The following is a 9319-nucleotide window of genomic DNA, read 5'->3' as shown; positions in this document are numbered from 1 at the left end:
TTAAAGGCGGAGAGAGAGTCTGCTCCCTGAACCTCAGTGGGTAGATTGTTCCACAAAAGAGGGGCTCGGTATGAAAAGGCTCTACCGCCTATAGTACTTTTACCCAGTCTTGGAACAATGAGAAGTCCCGCACTTTGGGAACGTAGAGATCGTTTTGGAGTATATATGGGCAGAGAAGGTCCTTAAGATATGGACGGGCAAGCCCATTTAAAGCTTTAAATGTAAGGAGAAGTATTTTGAAATCAATGCGGTATTTGATAGGTAGCCAATGGAGAGAGGCTAATACTGGGGTGATGTGCTCAAAGCGCTTTGTTCTGGTTAGAATATGAGCAGCTGCATTTTGAACCAGCTGAAGGGGCTTTTCCTTTGAGGACAGGCAAGTGTAATAATATTTCACATTAAGCACTACTGAACTTTATATATTGTATTGTCATATGTATTGCTTGTTTACTTTTATATCTGGCTTCATAACAATGTGATAATAAAGATGATGATGATGATGATGAGCTTTATTGGATTGGAAGACTTTAAAAAGACACTCGCAGAACTGTGAAAAACACATCTGGCTTTGCACTTTGTCAGGCTCACACTGTGCTGACAACAAGAAGCTGAGGAAGCGTGAGATAGTGCAAGTTACTCACATACCACAAACAGGACGCACCTATCCTACAGCATTTGCCTGTGTACTATGGGCCTTTTAGCATGAAAAAAAGCTGGATTAGGCATTCATGATTATTGCAGGACTGTGCACGCCCCACAGGTCAGTGCCTGTCACTGCAGTGGTGACGATACACAATTGACAGCTACTCAAAGTTGGGTCAAAAAGAGGGGGAAAGTGCAGTAAATAGACTGCCGCTGTTTATATCAATTTTGTTTTTACTAAGCAGCGGGTAACACAAAGTAGTCCTCTCAAACTGTAGAATTTGACAGAGAATAAAGGGTGGGGGGGGGGTGTTTGGTGTGATACAAATTCTGCAATCCAGGCGGGAATCACAGAAATAGCATAACTGTTGTGGTTTCATTCACCTGATAAATTAAAACATTTCATTCAAATATGAAGGAAGCTGAGTCAAGGCCTCACTTCCTGTTTGTTCACTGTCTCTTTTAGTTAATGTGTTACACCTGGGTTTAGTTATAATGTCACATGTTGTTCCTGTTATTTAAGCCATGCCTTACCCTTATCGCTTATTGTTCAATATTGGAGTTGCCATGCTTTGTGTATGCACTTGTGTACTTAGCCTTCTCAAGCCTTCAGTAAAGAAAACTTTGCTTTCTTGCTTTCTTGTCTCTGAGTGATCTCTGTGTTTGGATTCACCCAGCTCCTTGTAACAAATATGGGATTTGATAGATGGAAGGGATCAAACTTTGTGCCCGGAGCCCAGCGTACCATTAATTACAGACTAGAGACACAGATGCCTGTTAACACAGTGCGGTCCATTTGGACAAAAAAGGTAGATTTACTTTATAAATGCAAAAGACTGGAAGGGAAGCTGAACTCCAGCGGTTGCCATGGAGATGCCTGTTCTGCTGCCAACCTCCATGCAAAGTTTCCGTCCATGGAGCTGACTAAACTCACAAACTTTTGTTGCCTCTCTGAACAAAATGGTGCTATTTCTTCAAATTATTGCATCTTTTGGAGAATGCCCTCACTTTTGGCAAGAAAATGCAGTTTGGTGATCTCTGGGACACATTTCAGAATATTCATACGGTTAAATTCTTTCATATGTTAGCATCTGTGTATTTCATGAAAATCTGAAATCCCACACGACTCAGACTCAGGTTTGTCTGTTACGCACCGTGTCAGTAATGTTATTTTATTGATGCAATCTTCTCTTTGATTGGACACGAGCTAAAGATCAGGTAAGATAGTCTTCTAGTTCTAATTCTAGTTCAAGTTCTACTCATTTGTGATTTTATGCTTAAAAACCTGCTGCATCTTGTCATCAGTGTTTGTCATCCTGATTGGGTAAAAAATTAGTTTGTTCTTACTAAATCACTAGATTGGTTGTTCTCACAATAACAATCAAACATATATATATATGTATTAAAGGCCTGCAGACGCTGCGATCAATGCATAAGGATACAACAGCATCGGGTGAAGAGAAAAAAAAGCCTTCCAGTTCAACCTAATATACTTGTGTCTGCAGCACTGTCTGGAGCAAAAATGGCTGTGAATCTCCCTGGTCTGCTATCAGTGGTGGTGTTTTACCTCATCATTCTGGTGACGGGAATCTGGGCCTCCAAGAAGTCCAAGAGAGAGGAAAGGAAGTGCACAGGGAAAGAAAGCGAGATTGCCATGGTGGGGGGACGGAACCTCAACATCTGGGTCAGCATCTTCACCACCACTGGTGAGCCTCCTGCCACCCACTTGACAGCCTCTATTAAAAAAAAAATTATGCGATCATCAGAAACTTCTCATTGACAATCCTATTTTGTAGAAATTCAAGATTTCATGTTGTGTGTAGTGAATGATGTGTTCAGTTTAAAATATTACATTACACCATGAATGTAAATTCAAGTTATATATTTGTTTAATATAATCTTGGTATGATGGATAGGGACAGCTGCAGAGAGGGTATCTGTGTGTGTGTGTGTGTGTGTGCGTGTGTGTGTGCGTGCGTGTGTGTGTGTGCATACTTACATGATGGCCTGGTCAGGTCCAGGTCACATGGCTATGTCCAATGAAATAGAAAAGCAGTTTATTTCTCCTTGATAAGTAATGAAATCTCATCTGTAATCATACTTCATAGAATACTATAAATGTAATTTTGTTGATTGTTATTGATCATTTCTATGTGTACTGATTCAAAGGCTTGCATTAATGAATTGTAATGAACAATGGAATGAACAGGGGTGATCTCAGGGATTTTTTTTATAGATTTGTGATTTTGTGTTTGTTTTGGAAAAAATAATTCGCCCTCTTCTCTCTGTAGCTACATGGGTGGGAGGGGGTTTCATCTTGGGAAATGCAGAGGTCGTATACATGCCCAACAAAGGCCTGGCCTGGGCTATTGGCCCCATCGGCTACTCTCTCAACCTTGTGATAGGTAAGAGCGAACTGACTTTTCAGTCAGTAGAAGAGGGTCCCATATAAACATGTGCAGGAGAATCTGGTCAGCAGTTACAACAGCATGAGGCACAATAGCATTTAGCCACTGTACAACATAGCAAAATGAACCTGGATGTACAAAAATGCAAGTGATGTAAGTCACTCTATGTAATCGTTTGTGCTTGGTAAGCATAATGTAATCTAACCACTGTTTTCACTGTTTTCAGTAAGGTAGTCTGATTTTCCAAGAAACACGCTAAGCACGGGGAATCAGATCTGTGTCGTAGAATGTTAATGGTTGAGGTTTCACATGTCTCATTATAATAACCTTTATACTGTCTGATTAAACATGCACCCAATCTCAGTAATCATTAAACAATACATTGGCACCGAGGTATGTATAAGGGGGAAGAGTAGAGTCGCTCTTATAGATCATTGTTTGACTTGTATTTGTATTGTTCTTGGTCTCGTTGCTCCTGTGATATGGATTTAAAGCATCGTCCTCCGGTGCCCTTGTATGTTGCTCTGGGGGAGATGGCGTGGGGGAGGCTGACCACACCTACAGCCATAAATAGGCGTGTTCTCATGGATACGGAGCAAACAGGAAAGAAACAAAAACTGTCTTTTAATTACAACCAAAATGTAACATATCCAGGCAAACAGCATTATTAAATTGCTCTGTGAGCAGCACAGCAAACAAGTGGTCTGCTCCTGCTTTCCAAGGCTGCAGACAGGCAAGTGTATCCAAGGAAATGCTTTCCCTTTCCAGTATAAAGAGTCACCCCCCCAGCTCAGGCGGCCAGTGTTACTGTATGCTCTCCCCAGCTTTTTTAGGGGCCTTGTAGTCTTGCAGAAGAGGCCTTTTGGTAGTCCTGCTTTCCAAAGAGCTCTGGGTCAATACAACGTTTATGTTATTATTATATTAGTTGTGACGCTTTGTCTCGTCAGATTGTCATTTCTGACTGGATTAAAAAGTCAATTAGCCTTTTATTGCCTTGCACTCTTCATACAGGTGGCCTTTTCTTCGTCAAACCCATGAGAGGGAAGAATCGCGTGACCATTATGGACCCATTTCAAGAGAAATATGGGGACACTCTGACGAGCGTTCTCTTCATTCCCTCTGTTCTGGCAGACATATTCTGGGTGGCATGTGTTCTGGCTGCCCTAGGTGAGAGAATGGACTCTGAATCCATGCTTACAGTTTCCTGGGATTCCACACCCTGAAGCAGCGTGATGCATGATGCATGATATTACAAAGTAATGCTGTATGGCCTTGTGACAACTTACCTTCATAGACAGACCTTAGAATATTTGGTCAGTTTCTTCTACCTTAATCTCAATGTAAGGTTAGTCAACTGTTATGCCCGGTCATTCACAGAAAATAGAAATTTTAGAACATGAGAAACATAGCAATGGATTTGCAGGAGCAGAGTGTTGTATCATAATTTGAGATGATGATAATGGTGAGGCAGCTGGAAGACTTTCACATAAAGTTTAATGATGTCTCTTACACTGCATTCCAGGGGGGACAATGAGTGTGATTCTGGACATCCCATCACATCTCGCTGTGGTCATCTCTGCTGCTGTGGCAATACTGTACACCCTGCTGGGGGGCCTGTACTCGGTGGCATACACAGATGTGATCCAGCTTATCTTCATGCTTTTGAGTTTGGTGAGAGGGCAACTTAACCACGATGCCAAAGAGCCAGGCTCTTTGGCATCGCCGCCAAAGCTGCAGTTGGGTACCCTGTAGACCCGGGTTCGAGGCTGGGTGGGGTGACTGCTCTTGCCCTTCGCTACAAATGGTGTAAGAGTGGGATGGCTGGCTGCAAGGTCATTGGAGGCGTGCCCAGTGTGTGAGCTGTATGAGGGACCCCCAGGTTAGGTTGACCCAGAGGTGGGTGAAGCCCTGGTGAGTGGGGCACCTTGGTATGGGAGAAGTATGGCAGGGGAATGCGTGAGGGACGCTTCAGTGCGTGAAGTGCATGGGCGCGCTTCCCGAAGGGGAAGACAGTGTGACAGGGTGCTGTCACTACAGCTGAATATGCGCTCTGACTGCCATACCAACGAGCCTGGGTATTTGGCGTTGTGGTCAAAGCTGCAGTTGGGTACCCCGTAGACCTGGGTTCGAGGCCAGGTGGGGTGGCTGCTCTTGCCCTTTCGCTATACCTCCAATGACTGCCAGCTTCATTGTGGTGCACTGTGCTATTGGTAGTGTGAAACATAGCTGTTGGCTAGATGCAGGTATACAGGAAGATGGTGTTTATCTTGATTCAGAGCTCCTGCATGAGTGCACATGTTGTGACAGTAAAACAAGCCTTATTTACAATTGGAGATAATATATATATATATATATATATATATGTTTGCATAAAGGGGAAACAGCATTAAAAATGCCGTCCACATGTTGTGCAGTGGTTTGTTAGTACCTCATATAGGTGTGCATCAAATAAATTGTGTTTTATTACCCACAGTAGTCAGGGACAAAACCAGTGGAGGACATGGCGTTCTACCAACATTATAGTCATTAACAAGTTAGTTATTGAATTAACTGTGTAACTAACTGGCTACGTATCATGTGTAGTAGTTTGATTTCTGTCTCAGCTGTTGAATGCAGTATTAGAGAATTTGTTCCGTTCTCAATTCTTTCAGTTTGTGCAGGCAAATACAGCAGCAATAAAAACATTCTTTTTACCATTAGCTTAACTTCATCTCCCTACTAGTACTTTGCAAATCACTGTTTAATATGATAAATGAGCACTTATTATATCACAAAACCACACTACTGATATCTTCAAAAATCATGATGTCTGATTTCAGCTATTGGTCTAACCCTAATGATATGATGTCACCATTTCTCTTAAATCAACATTTTTCTGTCAAGGTTAGCTGTGTAAATTTCTCTTTCAGTGTAGTGTTCCTCTTTGTGAGATGTCTCCATTTCTCTTGAATTGCAGTGGTTGTGTGTGCCCTTCATACTTAAGAGTCCTGCCTCAGCAGACATAACCTACACAGCAGTGAATGAGCTCTATCAGGCCCCCTGGCTGGGCAGGCTGGACCTGCAGGATGTGGGCAGGTGGCTGGATGATCTCCTGCTTGTGGTAATGTCAGCAACACATTTCAATGTTTTTTTTCCCCCAACATATAAGTAAACACAGTGTATACTGAATTCCTGAATGCTTTTCCATAAACATATGACTTGCAAAGAGCTTAGCTCTCAGAAATAGACGTGTTGTAGTTCCCTGTGGAGGTGGCCGGTGTCATTGGAAATAGAAGATCTGCACACACGTCTGCAGTATGTACCCCAGCTGAAATCAAGTCCAGGCCGTCCACAGTCCCAGGTTCCATTCCAGATGTCTCTTCTCTTTAAGACCCTGAGTGGAACATGCTATCAGGCCTTCTACCAGAGGATCCTAGCAACAGCCACCGATATGCAGGCCCAGATCACCTGCTATGCCAGCGCGGTCGTCTGCTTCATTCTGGCCATCCCTCCACTTGTCATAGGTGCTGTGGCTGCCTCCACAGGTAACAGCATGTTAATTCTTGAATGGAGCCTACAAGCTTCATTTTTGGTTTTCAAACCATTGTATATGCAAGTGTGTAGACAGTATTTTGCGAGGTGATGTTCAGATTGGTCGTGTGTCTCTAGCATATGCAATATTTCTGCACACAACAATCACTTTCTCGCTGTCTCTGTCTGTTTGTCTGTCTCTCTCTCTCCACCTCACTGTCTTTCTTTCTTAGATTGGAACCAGACCAGCTTTGGTCTGCCCACACCCTATGAGCAGGACAAAGCTGGCATGATCCTGCCCATCAGCCTGCAGTACCTCTGCCCTGTCTACATCTCTGTTGCGGGGATTGGGGCCATCGCCGCTGCTGTGATGTCCTCCATTGACTCCGCCCTGCTGTCCTCCGCCTCACTCTTTGCACGCAACATCTACAAAAACATCTTCAGGAAAAAAGTGAGCTGTGACTGTTAAGTCAGAATACATTGTTAGATTCAGGAGAAATTATTAGCAGACAACAAAAGTCTTAACCAGAGAATAATGGGATGGCTACTCTGCTCTGCTGGTATAGCTACACATTAGCATGGCACAAACATATACATAAGGGACTTCTGATGTCATTAATCTATCATTAATGACCAGGAAAGATAAGTACTATGTAATACATTTAAGTATTTAAACCAAAATTTTAAAAATCCAACCGAGTTGAAAGCTGACTCTATTATGCGTAATTTTAGGTTACGCTTTGCCCAACATAGACTATGCCACAAGGGCATTTAAGCATACAGATGATGCGCATAGTTGCAGTTGAGACAATCCTTTATAATATTTTCTTTACAAAGCCAAAGGCAAAATGCGTTGTTCACATTTCTTTTTTTAAATAAAATGAAGATGTACTGATTCTACAATGTCTGTCCTCTTTTCTGTAGAGACAGTGTGCAAAGGCATTCAATTCAGTTTGGCTTTTTAAACATTTTTGATTGATTATTTGCTGCTGTCAGTACCTCTTACATGTGGTGCACAAGGTTTTTTCCTCCCTTTATATTTGAGTTTATTAAATCCACCAACGTAAAAACAAAGTACTATTAAACCTCCTGCATGTGATATGAGTGAAGGATATTCACCCATTCAGCTGGGTATGTGTCTGTCCTGCAGGCGTCTGAAAGGGAGATCCTGTGTGTGGTCAAGGTGTCCATCCTGCTGTTTGGCTGCACAGGGATGGGCCTGGCCATGAGCACCTCCTCGGTGTACGTTTTCTGGATCCTCAGCGGGGACATGATGTACTCCGTGGTCTTCGCACAGCTGCTCTGCGTCTTCTTCCTGTCAGGCAGCTCGAACGGGTACGGGGCCATGGCGGGCTTCGGGGTAGGGCTGCTGCTTCGTGCCCTGGCGGGCGAACCCCTGCTGGGCATCCCCCCGGTCGTCCACCTCCCCGGCTGCCGGGTAGAGGAGGGCGTCTACGTACAGGCCTTCCCCTTCCGGACCGTCACCATGCTCGTCTCCCTCGTCGTCATCCTGCTCGTGTCGTGCCTCTCCTCCTTCCTCTTCAAAAGGGGACTGCTGCCCAAGCGCTGGGACGTCTTCCGCATCCAGAAGCAGGAGGCCATCACTCTGAGGGACGTGACACTGAAAGAGCTGACTGAGGAGAGCAACATGAACACTGCCCCCTCTGCATCCCCCAGCACCAGCAAAGAGAATGTACACGTGTCATAGCATAGCGTACCACCCAGACAGACAGAGACTCCTGGCGCCACACCTAATCCATTGCTTCACAATTATCATTGCTAAACAAAACACGCACTCACACATGCACGCACACACACACACACACACACACACACACACACACACACACACACCTAGTTACTTATATATGGCCATATAAATTCTGTATCACACTGTACTCATACAGTACCTCTGTATATTGATTCTGCGTTTCCTTGTTTGACACATTTTTTCCTACTTATGTTCTTTTTTCTTGTTAATATCTAACATACAAATTAGTAATAAAGAATTTTGGGCAATTGCGGCCAAGAAATTCAATGAAATTCTCTTGATGACAATTGAAATAGCATGGGACAGCTTTTCAAAGCTACAACTAGCCTGCTTCAGGGACCATAGAAAAAGAAGAAAAGAAAACTTTTTTGATTCCATTAGAATTATTCTCAGTCAGAACACTAGCTAAGCAACATTCTTCACTCACCTCCTAAACAATGGTGCATGGCTGTGTGAAGGAATGCTAAACAACAGTGTTCTTGCCTTGTGGAACTCAGTGAGCAATGAAGAATGAAGGCATTGAAATATGTTCTGACTCATAGTACTTTTTTCCAACATGTAGTTACAGACATCTTAAGTCTCATTCATTGAGCACTCTCATGTGCTGACGGGGTACGCTTTACACTTTGGAATGTTGATTTTTTCCTGTCTTCATTCATGTCTCTATCCATGCCTAAATAATATGATTTATGCAATATATGTGTTGGCAATAACCACCTTGAACCTAACCAGCAACAGCCATTTTGTATGCCTGAAATGATTTTGCTGTTTTTCACTGTAATTCAGTGACAGTGCTTTAGCATAATTCATGACTTACCTTTTGGTAATGGGGGTTTGAGTTGGGGTTTGAACAGAACATCCACTTTGTGCGAGATATTGTGTCTATATAGCCACCCTAGGAAAACATAAGCAATCACTCCACAACCAGTCTGCTCACAATGCAATCACAACCAGGCATTGAGATTGCATTTGTGACCTGACGGCCCAG

At 43.3% G+C, this 9319-nt stretch overlaps 1 protein-coding gene across 1 annotated transcript; it reads left to right on the top strand.

Moving 5' to 3' along the window:
* The first annotated feature begins 2164 nt into the window (after window positions 1–2164).
* LOC118783497 (high affinity choline transporter 1-like) lies at window positions 2165–8383 on the top strand. The gene is made up of 8 exons (XM_036537393.1): window positions 2165–2348; window positions 2934–3047; window positions 4062–4217; window positions 4573–4721; window positions 6007–6150; window positions 6421–6574; window positions 6794–7011; window positions 7711–8383. Exons 1-8 carry the CDS (start codon window positions 2165–2167, stop codon window positions 8266–8268), a joined length of 1677 nt encoding a protein of 558 aa, XP_036393286.1. The 3' UTR covers window positions 8269–8383.
* Window positions 8384–9319: the final 936 nt, after the last annotated feature.

Source organism: Megalops cyprinoides, chromosome 9 (genome assembly GCF_013368585.1).
Source record: "Megalops cyprinoides isolate fMegCyp1 chromosome 9, fMegCyp1.pri, whole genome shotgun sequence".
Taxonomy (NCBI): Eukaryota; Metazoa; Chordata; class Actinopteri; order Elopiformes; family Megalopidae; genus Megalops; species Megalops cyprinoides.
This window is presented reverse-complemented; position numbering and strand designations above follow the sequence as displayed.

What these genes read in the sequence shown, in the direction of transcription:
- LOC118783497 (XM_036537393.1), top strand. Translation starts at nt 2,165, where the DNA reads ATGGCTGTGAATCTCCCTGGTCTGCTATCAGTGGTGGTGTTTTACCTC. An exon ending in CTCTCTCAACCTTGTGATAG is followed by an intron (nt 3,048 to 4,061) that starts GTAAGAGCGAAC and finishes CTCTTCATACAG; the next exon opens with GTGGCCTTTTCTTCGTCAAA. An exon ending in TGGATGATCTCCTGCTTGTG is followed by an intron (nt 6,151 to 6,420) that starts GTAATGTCAGCA and finishes CTTCTCTTTAAG; the next exon opens with ACCCTGAGTGGAACATGCTA.